The sequence below is a fragment of the Lactuca saligna genome, chromosome 8 (genome assembly GCF_052625555.1).
Source record: "Lactuca saligna cultivar CGN05327 chromosome 8, ASM5262555v1, whole genome shotgun sequence".
Lineage (NCBI taxonomy): Eukaryota > Viridiplantae > Streptophyta > Magnoliopsida > Asterales > Asteraceae > Lactuca > Lactuca saligna.
The window spans coordinates 196,889,520-196,915,759 of record NC_136424.1 but is presented as its reverse complement, the minus strand read 5'-3'; the positions used below and the strand labels follow the sequence as shown (position 1 = coordinate 196,915,759).

Below are 26,240 nucleotides of genomic sequence, written 5' to 3'. Positions count from 1 at the left end.
TTCATACCCCCTTGTCTTCGGTTTTTACTATGTTTTGGGGGAGAATACAAGTTGCTTATATGATAGATCTATGTATTTGTACATGTTATGTGTGTTTTCTAAGTTATATGTTGTGATTATGTGAAGAAACTTCATAAATCTCAAAAACTCTATCAAATATTGACAATATTTGTAAACTAAAACACTTTATGCAACTTACCATAAAGATGAAAGTGTTAAACATGTTAAGGATGTTGAAAAACTAAACAAAATCTTGTAAAGGGACCATTTTTTACAAATAAACAAAAAGATGAAGCTTTTATGATACTTACGGTTTTACAAGCACCAAAGAGTCATTTTTATATAAAAATGGATCTTTATGTTATTCATGGTTTTAAAAGGGCCAAAAGAGTAACTTTTTACAAATGGGCTTAAAATTTGGGCTTTCACGGTTTTATGGGCCAAATTGGAAAAAATATGACTTTTGTGGATTAAATTGTCATTTTAAACAAATTTGAGCCAAAGAAGTTTTTTCTCTTTTAAAATGGGCTGAAAATGTCAATTTTATTAAATTGGGCCGAAAATGTAAACTTTTCTTAAATTGGGCCGAAAATGTCAATTTTCATGATATTATGTTATTTTCAACAAAAGTAGGCTAAAATGTCATTTTATTTGAAATAAGCCCATAAAATGTAAACTTTGGTCTTAAGTGACCTAAAGTGTCAATCTTACCAAAAATGTGCCTAAATTGTAAATTTTCGGCTTAATGGGCCAAAAATGTCATCATTTCAAAAGTAGGCTTTTTATGTCATTTTGGAAAACAATCGAGTTAAAAGAAACAATGAAATAACAAACGAACTAAATATATCAATTACATGTTTATTGGGTCTTAATTGTCATTCTACATGTATGTTGGGCCTTGTAGATTCACATACATACTCGTTGGGCTTTGCAAACATAAAAGATACACGAAAACATTATACACAACATAATACAATATTCGTGTAACTCAGTTAAGGATCTAGTGAGACATGTCGGTTGATACCTCTCAGGTGTACAATATAGACTGTAGTTATAACAGAGTCTCCTAGAGGGAGAGTGAGAGTTTGTGTATAGATCTGTATAGGGTGAAACCCCACACCTGAGTTGTTTGCTACAGTCTAGAGTGACAAACCTTACCTTAAACAAGTTGGCCCCTGAAAACGCCATGACAGGTGAATTCGTCATTATCAAGTATGGTTCTAATGACTCACATAGAGATGAACTCCATTATAAATTTACAGAATAAATATAAAATCTTGTTGATACGAAAACATATATACACTGATATTCGGTCTAAGGGTTTTGAGACCACGACACTTTTATAAACAGAAAATATCGGATTTTCTAGGGAAACATACAGTTAAACAATACCTTCTACTTACAACAGAATATACAGGATTTTTCCAGATTACATTTTTATAACATTCTAAAAACAGAAATCACACATGCATTAATACTTGATTTTGATACATCACTTTCAAACCATTTTACAGAAAATATCGGATTTTCTGGTGTTTTACGAACATTACAAAACTTTTCATTTAAACATGTTTATGAACTCACCAACATTATATATGTTGACATTTTCAAAATAACTTGTATTCTCAGGGAATCATTAAAGCGGAAAGGTCAACAAGAACATGTGGAATTTGTCGTATTTTGTTACCATCATACATTGAATATTTTGGCATGTAATTTGTGATACTATACTTGCTGTAAAGAATGATGGTTGTATTTTAATATGTATGATGATGGTATTGTCTTGTTTCAATTATATACATTGTGATGATATTACAAGATGAAGTCACCCAAGTCCCTGGACGTTTCCGTCGTCTGGTTCAGGGGTGTGACAAACTATTTGTTTAAAATATGATATTTAGTTAAAAGATTTTTGTTAAACCTTGTTTTTTTATTAAACCATAGGTTTAAATTTGTTTGAAAAATATGCGGTGTTACATATATCTAATCAAAAGTATTGGGACTTAGCCTATAATCAAAACTAAATAACTAAAATAAATCATAAAACTGAACATATTACACACTAAAAGTCCAATATTCTTCGCATTTTGACTTATTTCTGCCCTTCTTCGAATATTATGTTGTACCCCATTTCTTTTCTCTATGTTTTCTCTTATTTGGACGAAATTGGGCTTTTATTTATAGGGTTCTATAGCTAACTTATTTTGCAGTGTCAATTAATATTCTCGGTACGATATAAGTATTTCAGCAAATGTCTTCGAAATCTCTATTTTTCTAAAATTATCTTCATTTAATTCATGCTTAATCTTCAAGCTATGAAAATGTATCCGAATTATACCTTTTAAGCCTTCAACTTATCAATTATCATATTGCATTCTAACCTGCAAAATACAAATTTATAAAATTGAAGTACCAAATATCTTTAAAAACATGAAGAAACTTTTAAAATATATTCCTTAAAATATTCATGATTTAGGAAGTATTAGGTTACTACTTTTAAGTAGACAAAACTGCAAATTTGGTCCCTGTGGTATTCAAAAACCTTTGGATAGGAACCAAAAAGTTTTTAACATGCATGAAAGGTCCAAAATCAAAGTTTTTCTGTGTTTTTGGTCCAAAAAAACTTAAAAAGATAGTTATGCCCTTTTGATTTATTTTTTCATTTTTCTATAAGTATTTAATGCTATTTTGATTTTAAAAAAAAAAAAAAAAGATTTATTCACCTCTCTCTTTCTCTCTCTCTCTCTCTCTCTCTCTCTCTCTCTCTTTCTCTCTCAAACAACACAATAAACCCAAAAATAAAACCCATCATTGCTCCACCGTGTTTCCTCCCTCTTTTGTTGATAATCGGAGCAAGTCAAGCACCCACGAGTGTGTCATTGTTGCTCCTGGCACTTCCCTGTCCTTCACTCGCTTGTGCTGCTGCCAGAATGACAAAGCCAAGGGTAGTGTTGTTGTTGTGTAACCACCTTAGTTCTTCCTTTTTTCCACTGACCGAAGAAAATTGCCAGGAACCACATCTCGTCATCACCCTCCACCGTTTCTCACTCCATCGACGAAGAGAACCACCACAGTCAATGGTGGCAGCCTCTCCACATCCTCCTTGTCCACATTTAGAGGAGAACAATATTAGGAATTTCATTATCCGATTTTAGAGGAGATGGTTTTGAAATCTGGACCGATCTGCTGGTATGATTTGTAGGTTTCATTATCTCTTTGTAATTCAATTTCAATAACAATTTGGACCCATTTTCAAGACTTGAATTCTCCTCTCCTTGATTCAAATTCCCTGGTCCAATTCCGATTTCGACTTCTTCATCAATTCCTCCATTTTCCTCTACTTCTTTTCCACCGGAGCTTTCTTTACCTTTCCTGGAGCCAGTATTGTTGTCGCCACTGGTGGTGAAATGTTCACAACATTCATTGTCAGAAAATTCCACCAATTCCCATCATCACCGTTCTTCAATGCCCTAACTTCATTCCTCATTCTGAAACCAAAATTTAACTCCAACTTACTACCAAATTTGAGCCCCATTGGGTACCCATAACAAGTTTTCGAATTTAGATATAAATTATCAGATGATCTGTAGTTTTGGATTATGGAGTTCGAGCTCCCTATTATGTCGAGGGTCGGTTAGAAGAATGGATGAGAGAGAGAGAGACAGACAGACAGACAGACAGACAGAGGGGGGAACGGTGGCATGGGTGGAAGTGGGGGATAATTTTTTCTTTTATTTTTATTTTTAAAGAAAAAAATACAACAAAAAAAGTATTACAATAGTATTAGAATAATTAAAGAAAATACATAAAGAAAACAAAATGGCACAACTGTCTTTTCAAGTTTTTTTGGACCAAAATCACAGAGTTTTTGATTTTGGACCTTCCATGCAAGTTGAAAACTTTTTGGACCTTATCCAAAGTTTTTCGCAAACTACAAGGACCAATTTTACAGTTTTATCTTTTAAGTATTATGTCTCATTAGCTCTTTGATTTGGTGGAATTTGGAATATAAGAGTACGCAGGTTATATTACGTACCATAATGCCATTATTTCACTAATTGTTTTGCCTTAGGCATACATATGAAAATAGATTTGTAAAAGAAATTATAATCTTCTCTTGAAGATTCTTAGGGTAGCAACAAAATCCTTCATTTTTAAAAGTAAATGTAATCGATTCACTTCCTCATTCTATCATAAAAGGTTATGTTATGGTGTCAAGTCAAATGAAGTCAAACTTAGTATATGATTGTATAAGTCCAAGGAACTTATGATAATGCAACAGAAGATAACTCTTATTTTTCTGATATAAATAACCTTACTTAGTCTTTGTTTGACGAAGGGACTTGAGATTGATATATTCAACTCTAATTTGACCTCCATATCCAAAAAAGATCAACTAGTCACCAAAAACTTAATGCATAATTGCTTAAGTTTCATCCCATCTTGAATATCAATAGTAGTATATGTGTTTTGAAAACACTTAAATGTCAATACAGGCTTTTTGCATTCAGTTGTTTAAATTAAGATTGAAAATGGTTTACTAACAAAAAAAAATAAAGTAAAATTAAAAAGCTTTAATAAAATATAAATGAAAGTAAGATAGTATACTAGGCAAACAAAAGAAAGTACATTGTCATTTCTTGCATCTAGTCCTTTCTTGGTCTAAATACAAGAAATAGCAATGTACTTTCCTATTATTAATTTTATTTTATTTAAGAATTGCATTTCAAAAGAGCAATGCTATTTTTTGAAACACATTAATTGAAAACACATGTTTTATAGTCGAAGTTGCCCATGTAAATTCTCCAATACCTCAATAGACAACCATAGTGCCCTCAAGTCTCAAAAATGACGTAAATAACTTCATCACTTTTGTAGTATGTATACACTACCTTGAAAATTTTATGTGAACGTTGACTTTTTCCATTATCAATCAAACAGTAAATGTTTAGTTTTTATACAACCGTAACGTTCATACGTAATCATCATATTGGGCCGTCCCTGGGCCTGCCCTTAGAATTGTCTTATATATATATATATATATATATATATATATATATATATATATATATATATATATATATATATATATATATATATTACTAGTGGACAACATGCTTGCTTTTACAAAAAAAAGGCTGTGCTTATTGCCTTCCTATCTCTAAAGTTATACTTTTTCATATTTTATTTAAAATAAAATAAAAAATTATAATACTACTTGATAATAACATATAAATTAAAAGAAATAATAGTAGCAATAATTATTATAATTATTTTATTAAGTAGAAAATAATAATCGATTCGGAGTTATTACATCCACACACACGTAGTTATAGAACGTTAAAGTTTTAAATTAAAAAATAAATAATAATAATAATAATAATAATAATAATAATAATAATAATAATAATAACTACATATAGATATGATAAATATATGAATAAAAATATTGTATTTAGCTTCTGAAATTCCTCTTCTTAAGGAAAGAACGTGGGTATAGTTTATCATAGGAAACTATTTTGGTCAACGATGCTTAAAATGCTCATTGCTTTAGTTTATTTAAAAATAATACTTTCATATATTTTCATAAACATCCCCTTCAAATTTGTACACCCTTACTTAATTCACGATACTTTACTAAATGTTCGAACCCTTTGTCTTCGTCTTCTGTAATCTGTCTTTTTCAGATAAACTAAATATATACTAATGATGTATATTATTATCTCAACTAAAATTCTAACGTAACCCTACTTTTTATAACACCCTAAACAACTTCATTTTCAAGGGAAAAATGGAGAAATGTCTCAAACATCAGGGTTGCAAAATTAAATATACGTAAGAGTGTCTTTATGTTGTTTAAAAGCCAGCAATCACCTTAAGAACTCAAAACACCACCATTATATATACCAACCTTCACCGCCACCGGCCCACCGCCTGGCTTAACCACCTCCTCCGCCATCATCTTCATCATCTTGCTTGACCACCGACACCACCATCATTAACTAGCTTCTCAGGCTCATCGCATCATCACCTAGCTTCACCACCATATCATTATGGTGTGGGGCTATGTGATCCCTGTGTTGTTGTTATTTATATACGTGGCAAAATCTGTAAATTTAAAAAGAAACAAGGGTAAGCTTCCTCCAGGAGGAAGAGGGTGGCCTATAGTTGGAGATAGCATCAGTTGGTATAATTCTGTTGCAAGCTCTCATCCTGCTACGTTTGTCCAACAACAAGTTTTAAGGTACGTGAAACCCAAAAGGCAACTCGATTAATGAGAAATATCATCATCACTCGTTTCATGTAATAAATGGCAAATCGATCGAGTCTTTGAACTGTGAAAATAAGTGTTGAAATTCTCTTAGCAGTTTAAAGACTCGATTAGATGTCGGCAGCCGGTGGGAGTTGATATCGCAACTCTTACTGTTCCGTATCTTCAGGCAATGGAATGGGGGCCTACGTCTCATAATAGCCTTCTACACGTTTCTTTTTTTTTTTTTCGATTAAAATAATGCATACATGTTCAAGAAATAGGATTCAACCCATATATTATTTTAGTTAAATTACAGAAATGGTTTATGGGGTTCGGTTGAATTTTCAGTTATAATTCCTAAATTTAAAATTTGATATAAAACACTAAGGCTATGTTTTGCGTATTAGATGAAAAGCTAGTTGTTAACTAATAACAGAAAAACTAACTGTTAAATAAAAAATTAGTGATAGTTGAAAAGGATAAAAAGCAATGTTTGGTAAACTAATTGAAAAACTAACTAAAATATATAAAATTACATAAAATGATATTTAAGTATATTTGTTTCTATAATTAATTAATAGGTATGTTTGGAAAATTTTAAAAAAGTTTCTAAAAAACTATTTTAAATATCTTTTCAAAATACTAACTCATAAGTTAGCTTATAAACTAATTTTTGATTTGCTAAAACGACAACATAAAATAATTCGAAAAATAAGTTAGTTTATCAGTTAGTTTTGACGCGCCAAACACAGTTTAAATTACTTTTTTTATCTTTTCACAGTGTATATATATATATATATATATATATATATATATATATATATATATATATATATTATTTGATCTTTATTTTAATAGAATCAATATAGATCATTTATAAAATTATTTTTCTTTTTTATTTAAATCAATTATCTAAGTTATATATATATATATATATATATATATATATATATATATATATATATATATATATATATATATATATATATATATATATTATTTGATCTTTATTTTAATATAATCAATATAGATCATTTATAAAATTATTTTTATTTTTTTTAAATCAATTATCTATGTTAGATAAAATCATATTGTTATTTATTCTTAAATTTATTTATTTATCTTTATTTTTGTGATTTAAAAGTATTTTAATATTTTTGATTTTTTATCTGAATATATTATTTAAGGTTGCTTTTTTAAGTTTTGTACGTTTACATTATATAATGATTTTGTTAACGTTTTTTTAATAAATAAATTAAAATAATAAACCGGATAACTATAAATCGACTAATATAATTATTTATGGTTGTTTTTTTATATCATTCATTTATATGTTAGTGTTTGTTCTTTGGTTTTAAGAGATTTTATGGTTTTATATGTTTTTCGTTTACATGATTTGTTTATATGTCAATGCTTTGTCAATTTTTGTCTAAATAATTATTTTTTTTCGTATAACTATTTCTAAAGAAAAAACCAAAGTAAAATTATTCAATCTAATATATATATATATATATATATATATATATATATATATATATATATATATATATATATATATATATATATGGTTAAAAAGTAGTTTATAAGCTAATAGTAAAACTTTATAAATTAAGTATATATTATTGAAACTTTATCAGCTGATTAGGCCAAAATCGCATCGCCAGCTAATAGTAAACTTTATAAATAAAGTATATATTTTGAAAATATAAATATATGCTTTTATTCCAATTATAAAACAAATGTGTTTGAAAAAGAAAGATTTATTTTATGTATTAGAAGAACAGGTGTTTTAAAAATATAAATAAAAAACTAACAAATTCTATAAAAACACACTTTTATATATATATATATATATATATATATATATATATATATATATATATATATATATATATATATATATATATAAAGTACTAAGAAGAAGAGAATGAAACATTTCAAAATGATAAAGTACACAAACTAACATAATTATATAATTTAGTGAGACAATGAAACTTATTTTTAGCCAATCATTCCTGGTGTCAACAAAAAATATTATAAAATGTAAATTAAATGAAATTTTTTTAAAAAAAAAGTTCAATATTATTTTCATCATTTTTTTATAAAATAAAAATTACTCTTTTTTAACATCACATCTAATATTCTAATGGAACACTAATTGTATGTTTATATATGTGTATTTTCTGTCATTTATTTTATCATCATAATTGTTTTTTTATTTATTGATCTCCAAATTAATGACTGCCATTGATGTCTCGTGTCTTATAAAAAAAGCTCATGCTCTCAAATGAAGCTTTATTTATATATATAAATTAATTTAACAAAAAATTGTATAAACTATAGGTATGGAAAGATATTTTCATGCAATATATTTGGAAGAAGGGCAGTGGTATCGGCTGATCCCATTTTTAACAAATATGTGATGCAAAACGAAGGAAGGTTTTTCAAATCCAGTTACCCAAAGTCGTTTCGAGACCTTGTTGGGAAAAATGGTGTCATCACTGCTCAAGGCGACCAACACCGGAAGCTTCATACAATTGCTTCAAATATGATGCGTAATGACACCCTTAAATCTCGTTTCTTGATAGATATACAACTTGTTATGCATCAAACATTTGCCACTTTGCATCATAATCAGACCATTTTGCTTCAAGATGTTTGTAGAAAGGTTAGTCACATTATATATAATCTTAATTGTCATCTGGCTTTGATTTTGACTTATTGTATATGGAACTATGTGTGAGATCATGTATTATATTAGTTTATTTAAAAAAAAAATTAAATATAAAATTCAAAATATTTGAAAAAGTTTGAATTTATAAGAAAAATGAAAAAAAAAATATTGAATTATAAAAATTAAAGTGATTTTTTTTCTGTTTTAAATTTAAACAAATGATTTAGATAAATAAATAAAAGAAATTAATGAAACTTTAATTTAATAATTTTGAAATTTGAAGAAAAATCTATTAATGAAATTGATATGCATTTATTATTAAATTTAAATTTAAATAATATATGAAATTTAATAAAGTGGAAAAACCATAAAATGATATATGGAATAAAAAATTAATTTAAATTAACCATAAAATTACATATGACAAAATGAATAACAATATAACATGTGGTAAAAATATCTTAAACGCATCAATAATCAAGACTTATAAAATGGAATATTTAACACAAGTACACAACATAATTTATTTTGCACAAACTACCAAGTATGACTCATGGGGGAGTTCAATAGGTTGTTCTATGGTGATAAATATGCCATGCATGTGCCGATAGAGGGGATGCTGAAAGTCAACGAGTATCTTGCTTGAAAGTCAAACTCATGTGGGAATTGATTATGTGTAGAGAAAGTACACAATTACCACCTATACATCAGTTTGACTTGTAGTCTAAGTCCTTCAAGTATGCCATGTCCAACATCTATAGTCTCTTAAACCATGAGTCGTATTACGATTGTAATTGATTCGATTTGACACAATTCTAGTAAAATCTCAAACTAAACTAAACCAAAGAAACAACTTTGAATAAGTGGTGTTTTATTTATATAGTTAGATTAGTGATTTGATAATAAGGTAAAGCTAAAATAAACAATTACTTATTACCATGGCGTGTTTCGGTATTTGCATATTTGTATATTGGTATTTATATTATGACAACAACTCAACAAGAGTATCTGGTATCATCTTATAAATAAAGAAGATTTTCGCTTTAGTAATTAATTTATTAGATCTACCCCATGATGTGAAAGTGTTTGAAACCTTTTCTTTTAATTAATTAAAAAACCACAAGCTATAATGATTCGTAATAAACATTTTCAAACACGACACATACGTACCAGATACTTCTATGTTATTTGACTTGTTGTGTGATATTGTTGGTTTTAGTTGGCTATAAACTTGATGGTGAATCAGCTCCTAGGGGTATCAAGTGAAGCAGAAGTCGGTGAAATGGCTCAACTATTCTCAACCTTTGTAGATGGTTGTTTGTCACTTCCCGTCAGTTTGCCTGGTTTTGCTTATCACACTGCTATGAATGTAAGTCATTTAATTAAACGTCTATTTTGTATGTATAACTTACAATTTAGGTCTCATGGCCAATCTATTATGGTTAATCTAAATTAGATTTGGATATCATGTAATATATACATAGGGTACGAATATCTTTGACATCCGTACTCAAGACTATACGTGGAGTCTTTTGAAAACTAAGTCCCAAAAATAGAGTTTGTAACCAAACCTATGGGTAGGCATGTTAGATATTCATATTAAATTTAATATGCTCTTTTACGTATGTGTTGTATTTGTGCACTTCTAATTAAACTGTTTGATGTTTTTTACTATGCTCTTTTAATCATTATTTTTAAAAAATGTAAACCCTCTTGTGTTAACGTAAGAGGTGATTTAATATTTGCTAATTCATTTTAAACATAATTATTACAATTTTACTAGGTAATACGGTTGAATTATATTACAAAAATGTGGATTCTTTTGTACCCATGTCTCAATATATAGCCTATACATTTTGTTGTACTCAACGAATTTGTTTTAAAATAGCTCTTGAAGTTATATTACAAAAATATCAACCGTCAAACTAGTTTGACTAAAGTTATTGAAATGATTGTTTTTGCAGGCAAGGAAAAATATAATTAGAAAGATTGAGAAAATAATACATGAAACGAGGCATGGTGAGTGCGATGGTGATGGTGGTTTGGTTGGAAGACTAGTGGAGGAGGGGAGTCTTCGAGACGAAGCAATTTCTGACTTCATCATTAACCTCTTATTCGCCGGGAATGAGACAACCGCTAAAACAATGCTCTTTGCTATATATTTCTTGACCACTTCTCCGGAAGCCGCTAATAAACTTTTGGTATATAAATATACGAAGAAATCCAAACTTACCATTAGAGCATCCACAATGCATTGAACTTCATCGAATTCAATGGATTGTCACATCATCATTCTACAATCCATACAAAACTTATATTTTTTTACAATGCATTGAACTCTATAAAGTTCAATAGAATGTTACAAAATGCAATTTATAGTAAATATTTAAGAATTAAAATTTCTCTTTTTCTCATTGAAGAGTTCAATGGTCATTGAACTCCAAATTCATTGAATGTCAATATAGCATCTCACAATGGTTGAGTTTCATCCATTGAATGACACATAGACTTGTCTCCTCATTCAACTATCTTACTAAACTCACCATCATGGATGCTCTTAACACTACATTTGATGAACTAAAAGCTAATTGACAAGGTAGGTGAAATATGTAAAATGATATACAGAAGATTGAGTATTTTTATAATTAATAAAAGATATATTTAGAAGAGTTAAAAGAACACTCAATAAGTTGTTGAAACGCTAGGATGAATAAATTATAAATAAAACTAGTTTATAAGTTATATTTTGGTTTGTTAAACTTCAACATGACAATCTAAAACTTAAAAATAAGATAGCATATATGCTAAATATGTTTTAAAATATATATATATATATATATATATATATATATATATATATATATATATATATATATATATATATATATATATATATATATATATATATATATATATATATATATATATATATAGAAATCATAAGAAGAGAGAATATATTAGAATATACTTTAACTAAATACAACATACTTCATTTTGTCCAATAATTTAATTTATTCAAAATGGAACATATATACTTGTATTCCTTTAGGGATTTATATATTTTAGTTTATGTATTATATATTTATATACCGATCTTATCGTCGAAGTAGCTGCATTGGCTCTCCCTTATCATTTGGAGAGTATGCTTTTTGCACCATACAAAACCATGTATTGTGATAATGAAGATATATTTTGAGGATGTATTTTATTCATCTTTTAAATCTTATACTTTCGTTAATCATGTATATAGGAGGAGCACCAAAACATAAGGAATAAAAGACTTGATTCCGATGGTGAAATATATATGTTAACATGGGAAGACTACAAATCGATGTCATTTACACAGAATGTAAGTCGTCTCTTTACCCGTTTTCCCTTCGATTCGTGTTTTATTCGTTATATTGAAGACTCTTATTACATGTTATTAATAGAACTATGCGTTTATTTATTATGATCAACTTTAATCTGCATTCTGAAGGAGTTTCTAATTATCTATTGTTACATGAAACATTTGTATAGTTAATTGTATAAGCACATATCATAACCATTATTATTTTCACTTGATGCAGGTTATCGATGAAACTCTTCGCTTAGGTGGGATAGCAATTTGGTTGATGAGGGAGGCAAAAGAAGATGTTGAATATCAAGGTATATTTATTTTCACTTCAAGTTTTATATAACTACCATAAACAAGATAAAGTCACGAGGTGTTGGATTGCTTATTCGAAATGTTTATTGCTTATTACGATTTGACATCTATAATATATAATATAAAGTTTTAAGTGTTTAGATATAAAGATTTCATAAGTACTTATCTAAATAAGGGGTTTTAGATAAATTATTTCCTCGTTGCACTTATAAACACAATTTGTCTTATATCGCAAGCATTTTTTACTAAAAAAAATATGAGTTTTTTTTAAATAAGCAATCTCAAACACCCCATTAGTATGCCTTACTTGGTTAATTTATGTTGTTACATACATTGGTTCCATTTCTTTCATAAGAATATGATAATTCAAAAGCAATATCTCATGCTCGCTCATGGCAATTACTTGGTTAATTTGCTTACGACGTGTAGATTACGTTATCCCCAAAGGAAGCTTTGTGGTTCCATTTCTTTCGGCAATTCATCAAGACGAAAACTTTCATGAAAAGGCAAATATTTTTAATCCTTGGAGATGGATGGATCCCCAAAACCATGTAAGTTTTATATATATTTCATTTTATATATTTTGTTACACGTGTACTTTTCCTTTATACCATATTAAGAACCTTAGTTATATTGATAAAAGGACAAGAGAAATTGGAGAACTAGTCCATTTTATTCACCATTTGGAGGAGGAGCTCGTTTGTGTCCTGGGGCAGAGTTGGCACGACTTCAAATCGCCCTCTTTTTACATTACTTTGTTATTTCTTACAGGTTTGACTTTGTTTTAAAAGCTTTAATCTTGGTTGGTATGTTTATGCATTCATGCATATATATATATATATATATATATATATATATATATATATATATATATATATATATATATATATATATATATATATATATATATATATATATATATATATATATATATATATATATATTAAGAATCCAACATGACAAAATCATTTACTTGTTTCAGGTGGACCCAAGTTAAGGAGGATAGAATGTCATTTTTCCCATCTGCAAGATTGGTTAATGGATTTCCAATCCAACTAACTAAAATTAATTTGGCATCCTCTATGTAAATGTGTCTACGTGGGTATATATATATATATATATATATATATATATATATATATATATATATATATATATATATATATATATATATATATATATATATATATATATATATATATAAAGGAAGAGAACCTAGGACTAAGTAATATTAAGTTATGTTTATATTCATGGATATACACAATAAGTGAGACCCTAATTAAGATGACAAAGCCTTATATACTTTGAGCACATTAATATAGAGCATCACAACCTTATTGATTTATTTAACTACACCGTATGAAAAAAGTAACTTCAAATATCAAATTCTCCGTAACTTCTTTTATTTCAACTACAAATCATTTGTATAAATTTACATAATTTGTGAAAGGGCCGTTTTTTTTATTAAGGGGGATTTTTGGGAAGCATGGGAGGATCTATTATGTAGCACCGGGTAACACATGTTACCCTTCAAAATTTCCCGCCAAATGCAAATTTAGTGAAAATTCATCGAAATCCGTCACAAATCCATTGGAAATTAGTCACAAATCTGTTACGAATCTGTTGGCAATCCATCACAAAGTTTAATAATTGTGAATCTAGTGTAAATTTGTTGGTTTCTTGACGATTTTGTGATGGAAAAGGGCTTTGGAAATGAAATTGTTTTTCTAGTAGTGCAACCTTAAAAATTTTGTGCAACCCTTCATTTTTTGTTTTAGATCCGCCACAGTTTGGGAATGTTTATTTTAAATGATAAGTGTTTTTTAATTTATTAGCTTATTGCGGTATATCAAAACAGAGTTTTTAAAATAGTGTTTTGATTAGTTTATACGATGTCAAAATGTTATAACTTGATGAGCATTATTTACTGTTTGGCAAAAAAAAAAAAAAAAAAAAAACTTCCTAGAAATTTGAAACTGCTATAAATTACAAGGAGTTTCGATAATTTTGGAGCAATTTATCAAATATAGTTTATCTCTAGTTATACATCGCTATAAGGTGTTTTTAAAAAACTATATATCCAAACACTTATTTTAACTTAAACCGGTAATATCTAATAGGATGTAAATATATGTGAGTTGCATAGAATAAAACTATATAATTAAACTTTTTACATAAACATATTGAAAATAATAATAAACTAATTATAAAATAAGATTTTTTAAACTATATATATATATATATATATATATATATATATATATATATATATATATATATATATTAGTTTAAAAAATCTTATTTTATAATTAGTTTCGTATTATTCTCAATATGTTTATGTAAAAAGTTTTATTCTATGCAACTCACATATATTTACATGGTATTAGATATTACCATGCTTTTAGTGAAGATTTAGTAATTATTTCAAACCATATATATATATATATATATATATATATATATATATATATATATATATATATATATATATATATATATATATATATATATATATATATATATCAATGCCTTATGCTAGCAGTCCATGTAAATGTGCCCCGACTGGTCTCACTTAAACAACCTGACTCAGTCGCACGTGAAGTTTCCTCATGTGACCTACCGTACTTGCCACATCAGCCTCGGCCCTGCTGGCCTCTAGAATGTGTATCAAAAGTCTTAAAATTCTTAGCTGGAATAATTGTAGTCTAAACCTACGGCTGCTACCTCTTCTTCTAAAGCTTTAACTCATCTCCCATTTCTGGGCCACCTCAATCATCTACTCAAGCATCGCACAACTCGCAACACTAAAAAACTCTTTGATGTCAGTCCTCAACATATTTTGATACATCGTCATCTTCATTTCTTTATCTATAGTATATTGTAGAACAAGCAGTGCTCTTTCCCTAAATTTGGTGGTGATCTTCGTCACCATCTCCATGGTCTTCTCAAGAATTTAGAACTCTCGGGCAAGCTTCTGCACCTCAATAGCATGTACATACTTTGACCTGAACCTAGTAACAAAATATGCCCAAGTCATAGCCTCAGTAGCCTTCGGTCCAAGAGCCTGGACCACCTCACCCCACCAGTCTCTAGCTCCCTCATGCAAAAGACATGCATCAAATCTGGCATTAGCCCCATCAAGGAAAAAGCTCGTCAGAAAACCTCTGACAATCTTAGCGGTCCATCGCATACTGAAAATGGGTTCCCTCTTCCCAAAAAACTCAGGATCCTTATAAACATGAAACTCACTGAAAGTAATCTTGTGAGCCATGGGCTGACCAATCCCCAACTCAGCCTGAATGGTCTACAACCACTCATCCGTTATCTCTACCAGCTCATCCTTGATTGTGCTGAAATACTTGGCAGATCCTCTAAAATGATCTTCGAAACCTTTACAATGATCAATTCGCGCAACCCAACATCACCCGATCCAAAGCCAAATCCTGAACCATAACCATAACCACCTCCCAGAAGAGTCATCACCATTCGTAAAATACAACATAAAGGGAAAAACATGCAAATAGTGTCATCCCACACTATTCTCTCACTACCAACTCCTCATAATCATTGTGACTCTCCTTGATTCAAGTACCGATCTTGTGCTTCCAATAGTACGGGTCAATACTATCTTCCATACCTATCCATACTTGCCCTAAAATTCATCCCAAGGCTCCTAGTTTTTATCATTAAAGTCACTATCATACACTCCCATGTATGACAACCCGAATTTTCTTCTGTTCAAACCATTAAAAATAAATCAAATTCGGAATTTATTTCTGCTCTTATCAGCATTATCTCAGGTCTAATTAAATATTCTAAACTCAGAACAATCGAAGTTTGGATCCAAGAACGAGTTTTTCCAAGTCAAAGCATAGAATCCGGGACAAACACCACTTCGAGAGGAGTGTACGGCCGCAAACTCGAGTTTACGGCCGTACATCCCCCACCCCACCCCTTGGCCGAAAATTCACCCCTAAATAAGGATGAGTGGCCTTCATTTCATACTTTACACACTCCAAAGGTTTTCTCTCTCTACCTTCATCGAAAACTCCTCAAGATCTTCAAGATGTAAGTGTTTTTTTTTTACCCTGATTGTTGCTATATTCCTTATTCTTGTGATGAATCCATGTCTCATCTCATGAATTTCATCTTTTCTAGATTTTCTCTCTCACCAAGAACACACACTAGTTCTTGGTGGCTAAAAACCTCATTTCAAGCCTCCTAAGAGTACGTAACTACCCCCTATGCTTGATATATATTAGAAATCATTAATTTTCACCTAAAAATCGACCCAAAACATGAACACTGAGGGTTTACGGCCGTAAACCCGTGTGTACGGCCGTACACCCTTCATTGGCCATAAACTCCATTTTTGGTCGATTATTGGCCTTAAACTCTTCCTTGAGTTGTGCACAAGGCCTAGAACTCTTCCAAGAGGCTAGAAAGGACCTTGAAACACCGAAAACCGCACCTTTCACTAAGTTTTTACGGCCATAAACCCATGGGTCGTAAACCCATGGACCGCAAACACTTGGGTCGTAAACTCATGGGCCGTAAACCCTGTTAGGCCGCAAACCCATAACCATACACTCCTAATTACGGTCACAAACTTCCCATCGTCAATCACGTGTGATTCTAACACTTAGTTTCAAGTTTTTCCTAGTCCCTAAGGTGGTTTGCTTCCATAAAAAATAGTGTTATGTCCTCATCTAATACATATATGTGCTTTCATATGATAAATAGGATTTCTTTGTGTCCGAGGCATTGTTTGACACCCAACAACTCTTACTAATTTACACTCGAATCCCACGTCAAACGGTGAGTTCATACCCCTACGCTTTTATAAGTTTTATAACATTCTCAAGGGGGAATACAAGCCAAACATAAATGTTTTCACAAGCTAAAAACGGATGCAATTACAACAAAATTTACATTAAACATTTAGAATATCTACCCCTTTTGTATTATGCGGAGCATAAGGGACGTTTTTCTTGTTGGATTAGTGTCTAAGCCCGTAACCATATTTGGTAAGTACTTGACCCGGTAGTGCATGGTCCTTTTGGGTTGCCTTCACTAAAGCAACTTGACTGGAGAAATAAATAGAGAAGGAGGTTATTATGATTTATTAATATGTTATAAGAATAATATATTAAGGATAAATCATATTTGTATGATTAATATTGGTCAATAATTAATTAGGAATTAATTTTGTGATAAAGTGTAATTAATTAAACTAGAGGGGTTGAATTGTAACTATGTGATAGTTGCAAAATAGGGGAATGGTTATCCTTGTTAAAGGTTGGACGAATTCAAGGGATAGGATATCCTTGAAATCGCCCAAAGGTCCAAGAGATAAGGGTTATCAAGGCTTATCTTGTCATTGCTTGGTGGGCAAGCAACTAGATAAGGATAAGGACTGAAACCCTAATCTCTACCCTATATAAAGACCCCTAAGGCATAAGAAATTGTCCACTTGCTTCTAAGAGATCCCAAGGCCGATTTCTACCTCTCCCCTTCTCTCTCTATAGCCTCTCCAATTGCTTGTGGTGTTTGTGAGCCATTAGAGGTACTACACTTGTGGTACTTGCTTTCAAGACTTAGGGTTTGAAGATTTAAGTTGTTATTACAATATAACAACAAGAGGTACGTGATCTAACCTTCTATGTTATTTTTCGAAAATAGTAGGCTACATTAGGGTTTTATCCATGTGTTCATCATGTTGTGTATCTAATAGTGAAAACATAGATCCAAATGATGGTTGCATGCACACATAGGATTGTTTGTATAAAACCCATCAGTGGTATCAGAGCCTTTGGTTAAATTGTTTTCAATTGGTATTATACAATTGTATGAACTTGATGAATTAGGGTTTATAGCCAATAAACCCTAGGAGGCGAGAAATTTCGAGATTATGAGATATGGCAGATGGCTGTCAAGACCGCTTTCCTTAATGGGAAGTTGGCTGAGGATGTTTACATGGCTTAGCTAGAGGGTTTTGTCGATACGAAGCATCCTAATAGAGTGTGCAAGCTTGAGAAGTCCATTTATGGACTTAAGCAAGCATCTCGCAGATGGAATCTTTGCTTCGATGAGAAAGTCAAAGAGTTTGTATTTGTACGAAGTGAAGATGAATCATGTGTATATGTCAAGGCCAGTGGGAGTATAGTTAGCTTCCTTGTTTTGTATGTTGATGACATACTACTCATAGGAAACGACATCCCGACTCTGCAGGAGGTCAAGTCCTGGCTCGGGAAGTGCTTCGCTATGAAGGACCTCGGAGAGGCTTCCTATATTTTGGGAATAAGGATGGTCAGAGAACGAAGTAAGAGACTAATAGGACTTAGTCAGAATACTTACTTGGATAAGGTACTAAAACGTTTTAGTATGGAAAACTCGAAGAAGGGAGAACTACTAATACAGAGTAATGCCAAGTTGAATAACACTCAAAGTCCGAGTACCGAAGCCGAGATAGCAGAGATGAGCCGAGTACCTTACGCTTCCGCAGTTGGCTCGATCATGTATGCTATGACTTGTACTCGCCCTGATGTGGCCTTTGCTTTGAGCATGGTCAATAGATATCTAGGGAACCCTGGTAGAGCTCATTGGATTGCAGTCAAGAATAGCCTTAAGTACCTTCGGAGGACCATGGAATCGTTTTTAGTCCTCAGAGGGAGTGATGACTTAAAGGTGCGAGGGTATAGTGACGCCAGCTTCCAGACCGACAGAGACAACTATCGTTTGCAGTCGGGCTGGGTCTTTACCCTAAATGGAGGAGCAGTGACTTGGAAAAGTTCCAAGCAGGAAGTTGTAGCTGATTCTACGTACGAATCAGAGTATATTGCAGCGAGCGAAGCGTCTGTGACAACCCAAAGTTATTCCGTTACACTACCCTGTTACCGTTAACAGAATATTCCACTGTATAAAAGTTCCGTTAACTAGAGGTCACCAATTAAATAAATATTTCATTTATTTATGGCGTTAAGTCGTGATAAGAGAAATAAAAACTCATAATACACATTTCCATTTAGTTGGAAAAGTTAGTTTTTATTATTACGACCACTAAATCGGGTGCGACCACAAGCCCCGTTAAACGACAGTATCGGGTAGAATATCACTGAGCTCCAACTCCCACCCATATATAAAGGGGAGTAAACTCCATTTGAGCCTTTTCCACCCTCTCTCTCTCTATAATCTCGTTTTCGACCCGAATCCGCAACCAAACGCTTCCAAATCGTAAGTCCGCTTATCCTAACTTGTTCTAAACATTATGATTCGTGTTTATAGCTTAAAAATCGAACTTAGAAGCTGTTGAAAAGGAGTTCACGGCCTAAGAGCATGCTTAGGCCGTAAACACCTTAATTGAGGCCAAAAAGACCCAAACTTGTCCCTAAAAGCTCGGAAATAAATTGAGGAATTAGCCTAGGAGTGTTTGCTCATTTAAAACAATCAATTTAGGGCATAAAATAGAGTTTACGGCCCAAGCACATGATTAGGCCGTAAACACCTCTAAACCTTGTCAAAATGCCCCAAACACACTCCCAAACCACCCTTAGGCTTAATACATGAAATAGGGGCTTGCTATTTCGGGTTTAGATCAATTAAACACAATGAAATGAAGGGGTAAAAGGAGTTTACGGCCCAGACATGTGTCAAGGCCATAAACACCTCCAAACATGCCCAAATGATAGTTTTAATTCCCCCAAATGGCCTCACACTTCATTATAGAATGCTAGGAAGGTGTTAAGGGCTTAAAACTTCACTTAACTCATGGCATAGGAGTTCACGGCCGTGAACTCCCTTAGGGATGGTTCATGGGCCGTAAACTCCCTAATGAAGCCCTTAAAGACCTTAAACTCACTCATGCCTTTTGGATTTGGACTTAGAAAAATTCCACTAACAAGATAGAGCCTTAAAACACACTAGAACCCCCTCACCATGAGTTTACGGCCGTAAACTCATGGTGAGTAGTCCCTTGGCTGTAAACATAGCATTTAGAGTTTACTCTCGGATAGTAAACTCCATTCCTAAGCCATACACACCTTTAGATGCTACCCGGGACACCCCAGACACTTAACCAAAGTGTTTTCCGCTCCTTTGAGTGCGTATACGTGTTTAATTAGTATTAAATATACTAATTGTATGTGAACATATGTTATCATATGTTAAATAGGTCATTGGGTGTGTTTGAGTCTTTACATGACACCGAACACCCAACCAACACCTCCGTCGGACCTACTTACACCAGGTGAGTTCATACCCTTGAATGAACCTTTTAATGTTTTTACATGTTTTATGGGGGGGGGGGGGGGGAATACAAGTTAAACATGCCAGTTATCATATCAATCATCTATGATTGATAACCCGCATGCACAGGATTTACCACATTGTACACTGTTTCACCGAGTAGGATACTATGATGGTTTCAAAAAGGTTTTCATTTGTTTCAAAACTCTTACTTATATTGTTTTATCTAAATTCATTTTAAACTGGTTTATAAAGGTTCCAAGGATTTATAAAGTTTTTCAAACTAATTTTACCAAAGAATACCAAATATGATTTTCCCTGAGTATAAAGGTTTTTCCAAGGTTTTCATCGAAGTTCCCTTTTACGACGTATACTTTTACTTGTTTGTTACTGCTGCTTCGCTTTACTTATTTAAAACTCCTACTTGATAATGCATTTCCTTCATGATACACTTATACCGGTTATTGTCTCTATATCGCTTATACTTGTAGCCACTTATACTTGATAGACGCTTTTACTTCACCAGTTGTCGTTTCCACTTCGTGATACACTTATACTTGGTACGCTTATACTTCACGATTTGATTATCCCACACTGTATGCTTATACTTCATGACTCGGTTATTCCAATGTACGCTTATACTTCACGACTCAGTTATTCCACTGTACGCTTATACTTCACGACTCGGTTATTCCACTTTACGCTTATACTTCACAAGTCGGTTATTCCACACTGTACACTTATACTTCACAATATGATTCCACTTGATACACACTCAAGCGTAGTTAGATGTATGCATGTGCTTGTATAGATGCATATAAATAATGATTGAAGGACTTAGGAAGGCTTGTCCGCCCTATTTCCTTTTCTTCGTTGAGATGTGGTCTGGTGGGATCGGATGTCCATCCGAAGGTTGTTCGATTCATTAGTTATATATTATGTACACAAGCATAGACATATGGGTTTACTTTAGTCAGTTCAGTTATGAGTCTCTACCTCTAGTTCAGCACTTACATTAGAAACACACTACCCACTATTTGGAAGTCTCTACCCACTATTTGGGATGTATCTTCAGGACACGGCCTTCTCCGTCATCTAGTTGGTAACCAGAGTCTCCTGTAGGGAGAGCGGACATTGTGTGTATAGATCTATACGGGATTGACACCCCCGCACCCTGACTACTAGCTACAGTCCACGGTCCATCAAGCCAAGGGGTGACAAATGTCATATTTAGAGATACTTGTAGGGCGTCTGGAACTCTAGTCAGTATGGTTACGAGTATACCAGGTTGCCTTATAATTCATGTCCTTAAGGTAACGGTATTTCACCGGCAATTTGCATTGTATGCTGGTAACTAATTTTCAGAGTCACACTATTTTGACCTTGCAAGATGTATATTTCATTTGATACTGTCTGCGGTCTGTATTCTCTATTTTGAACTTGCAAGATGTATCTTTCATTTGATACTGTCTGCTATCACACCCCCAAACCAAGGATGGCGGAAACGTCCGGGGGTGGAGGACTTCATGTAGAGTATCACAACAATGAGTATAATAGTGCTCAAAGTAAATACAACCATCACAAATATAATTGAAAACGTTACATCAAAGCACATGTTTACATAATTCACATCAATTACATTATGATACGAAATGAACTGTGATGTATCTTTAGGGCGGCGACGAAATGAAGTCTATCGTCTGTATTCGCTGTTTTGACCTTGCAAGATGTATCTTTCATTTGATACTGTCTGCGGTCTATATTCACTGTTTTAGACCTTACCAACTGTACCTTTCATTTGGTACCTTCTGGGTTCTGTGTCTCCATTTGTTAGACGGAACCAGGCGTGTCGTCCGTTCAATACTCTCCTGGACTCTATGATTCCTTTGCCTTAGTCAGCAGTCCTCACTGCTGAGGCATATGTTATTTCCCTGACTTCTCTTGCTTCCTTTAATAATCAAATACAGTATTTTGATAATGATAGCGATTAAGGGAAAACTACTTTTTACCACATAACTCCGTCCAGTCTTAGTAGAAGGCTGCTCTTATTAAAGAAAATATAGGATTTTCTGGAAAGAGCTCTAATACACTGTAAACTCTTAAGCTACTGCATTATAAAGTTATTTGAATAAAATGTCACTAATTCCTTATGAACTCACCAGCATTTGTAAAAATGTTGATACTCGCTTTTCAAATAACTTGTATTCTCAGGTTAGCATTAGACAGGTACATCCCCGGAGCTGTTGATGAAGATAGCTTAGTACCATGCTGTTCTTATTACATTTTTCTGTATTACTTTGATACCCTGTTATGTAAACTATGTAAAACTATTACTATTAATGAAATGTTTTGTTGTACTTTGATTACTATAATGCATGTGTTGTGATACTTGACAAGACGTCATCCACCCCAGAACGTTTACTTCGTTCCGGTTTTGGGGTGTGACAGCGTCAAAGGAGGCGATATGGTTGAAGAACTTCATTGGTGACCTTGGAGTTGTACCTGCCATAAAGGAGCCTATGGAAATTTTCTGTGATAATGAAGGAGCGGTTTCCTTGACCAAGGAACTGAGGGATCATGGTAGATCTCGGCATATCGACATAAAGTATCACTTTATTAGACATCGAGTAGAAGAAGGACACCTCGTGGTTAAGAGGATATCATCAGAAGATAACCCAATAGATCCGCTTACGAAGGGACTGAGTAAGGTTAAGTACTTGCAGCACGCTAGGAGCATTGGGCTGAAGGATGATATTAGTTTGGATTAGATAGTTTAGAAACATGTAATAGATAAATGTAATTGACATTTGATGATTAAATAAAGGAGTGTTATTTAAGGGTTTTGTCTTATGTTAATTGTTTAACTATTGTTTCACTTTGCATGTTTTGACTTCCAGAATAATTGAGTTTATTAAGAATAATTGAATTATTCAAACAGTCCACAATCGTTTATATGTTGGAAGTAGGTATGAATGAAGATTTTCATGAATTGGGGTGTAGATTGTCTAAATGGTATTAGACATAGCAAAGGCTTGTTACAACGTTCATGAGTGCTTATGAACAAGTTTTGAGCATTGGAATAAACCCACGCTTGCTAGAATCACTTTAAGGAATGTATCGCAGGTGATCGCAAGACGATAATATCATATGGTCTTAAAACCAAGATATATGGTTTATTGTTCACTAATTGGTTGTGCATTGATAATGCGAAACCGCATCAGTAAATTAATGTCATAAAATGCATTGTTGTGTATAGTTGATTAATGAATAGTAAATGTATATAAGTCGAAGTTTATATGTTACTTTTATCCTAAGAGGGTAAAATCGATATCACGGTCGCTCGATGATTTGATTTGACTTATGTGTCGGGCCCGTTCAGGACTGAATTGATGTGTTCAATTAAGTTCTATGTCAAATAAATATGAGATCGAGAAACTAATTTCTAGACAATAAGTATGACACTGTTTCATGAGATTGTCTGCACGATATCAAAATAGAGGATTGTACGATCCCTTATCTAAAGGACAGGTTGCTGATGAGATCAGAGTTCGACAGCGTCTTTGAGAGCTACGATTGCTAATCGATTTGTACGTTGCATTTATGGTTACTAGACTTATCCAAGTGGGAGACTGTTGGATTAGTGTCTAAGCCCGTAACCATATTTGGTAAGTACTTGACCCGGTTGTGCATGGTCGTTTTGGGTTGTCTTCACCAAAGCAACTTGACTGAAGAAATAAATAGAGAAAGAGGTTATTATGATTTATTAATATGTTATAAGAATAATATATTAAAGGAGAAATCATATTTGTATAATTAATATTGGTCAATAATTAATTAGGAATTAATTTTGTGATAAAGTGTAATTAATTAAACTAGAGGGGTTGAATTGTAATTATGTGATAGTTGCAAAATAGGGGAATGGTTATCCTTGTTAAAGGTTGGAAGAATTCAAGGGATAGGATATCCTTGAAATCGTCCAAAGGTCCAAGAGATAAGGGTTATCAAGGCTTATCTTGTCATTGCTTGGTGGGCAAGCAACTAGATAAGGATAAGGACTGAAACCCTAATCTCTACCCTATATAAAGACCCCTAAGGCATAAGAAATTGTCCACTTGCTTCTAAGAGATCCCAAGGCCGATTTCTACCTCTCCCCTTCTCTCTCTATAGCCTCTCCAATTGCTTGTGGTGTTTGTAAGCCATTAGAGGTACTACACTTGTGGTACCTGCTTTCAAGACTTAGGGTTTGAAGATTTAAGTTGTTATTGCAATATAACAACAAGAGGTATGTGATCTAACCTTCTATGTGATTTTTCGAAAATAGTAGGCTACATTAGGGTTTTATCCATGTGTTCATAATGTTGTGTATCTAATACTGAAAACATAGATCCAAATTAGGGTTGCATGCACACATAAAATTGTTTGTATAAAATCCATCATTTCTAACCATAATTACATAGTTTTCAGAATAGTACACGAACATCACTTACCAGTCAAACTATAATATGTATAGTTTGGGGAATTCAATGTGGGTTTTACAGATTCAAACTACGTACAAAGACAAACACATAAACTATGATAGATTTAGTTTACTCCATTATCATCTTCAGATAACAAGAGTATCTTACTAAATAATTATTTTGTGTATAATTATTTATACTCTACACCGTTCACCAACGATATCGAACTCGGGAATAACCAAACTACACGTAAACTAGTTAATACAGGATTATGAGACCTATCTTCGTCATGCCCTTCGGGGTACCAGTAAATCCTCACATTTAGTGTAACCAAAGTCTCCTGGAGGGAGAGCGTGAAATTTGTGAATAGATCTATTCGGGAACGATAATCCCACACCTGAACTGTTAGCTACAGTTAGGCGGGCACGCCTGGGGTGACAAATTCTATAATCGTACGATGCATGAAGAAATGTCAAGGAGGTCACCGGTCATATTAGCATGGTTATACGACTCACAATAAGTATAAACTAACCTTTGTTTATGGGATTTCTTTCTTCAATAGTTTTATTTTTAATTAATAAAACTACCTATCTACTTACCGGACGGTATTCGAGGGACACGGTAACTATACTTACTGGTGGTAGCCAGGGTTTTCAAACAGATCATACACTACATATTAGTGGTAGCCAGGGTCTTTCGAACATAACATACACTACATATTGGTGGTAGCCAGGGTTTTCAAACGGAACATACTTTTCATACAGTAATCAACAAACATGTTAGAAAATATTGGATTTTCTTGGAAAGCATGCATACATATTTTCAGAACTTGATAACAATGGTTTTCGCTACAAACGAAATTTTACTTATAATGAAAAGAAACCATTTGTACAAATTCAGTGACTAGTTTTCAATACAAAAACATGCTTATGAACTTACCAGATTTATGCTGATACGTTTTCA

General features: G+C 32.3%; 1 protein-coding gene across 1 annotated transcript; it reads left to right on the top strand.

Annotated features, from left to right (window-relative positions):
• Nucleotides 1-5,875: 5,875 nt before the first annotated feature.
• LOC145008034 (Cytochrome P450 superfamily protein) lies at nucleotides 5,876-13,695 on the top strand. The gene is made up of 9 exons (XM_078966646.1): nucleotides 5,876-6,244; nucleotides 8,597-8,921; nucleotides 10,147-10,296; nucleotides 10,892-11,128; nucleotides 12,178-12,276; nucleotides 12,497-12,575; nucleotides 13,006-13,127; nucleotides 13,220-13,347; nucleotides 13,559-13,695. Exons 1-9 carry the CDS (start codon nucleotides 6,054-6,056, stop codon nucleotides 13,662-13,664), a joined length of 1,437 nt encoding a protein of 478 aa, XP_078822772.1. The 5' UTR covers nucleotides 5,876-6,053; the 3' UTR covers nucleotides 13,665-13,695.
• Nucleotides 13,696-26,240: the final 12,545 nt, after the last annotated feature.

Bases quoted from the DNA above. Each gene is read 5' to 3' on its own strand.
- LOC145008034 (XM_078966646.1), top strand. From the start codon at position 6,054: ATGGTGTGGGGCTATGTGATCCCTGTGTTGTTGTTATTTATATACGTG. The intron at 6,245-8,596 runs GTACGTGAAACC...TATAAACTATAG, and splicing joins GTCCAACAACAAGTTTTAAG to GTATGGAAAGATATTTTCAT. The intron at 13,348-13,558 runs GTTTGACTTTGT...TACTTGTTTCAG, and splicing joins TACTTTGTTATTTCTTACAG to GTGGACCCAAGTTAAGGAGG.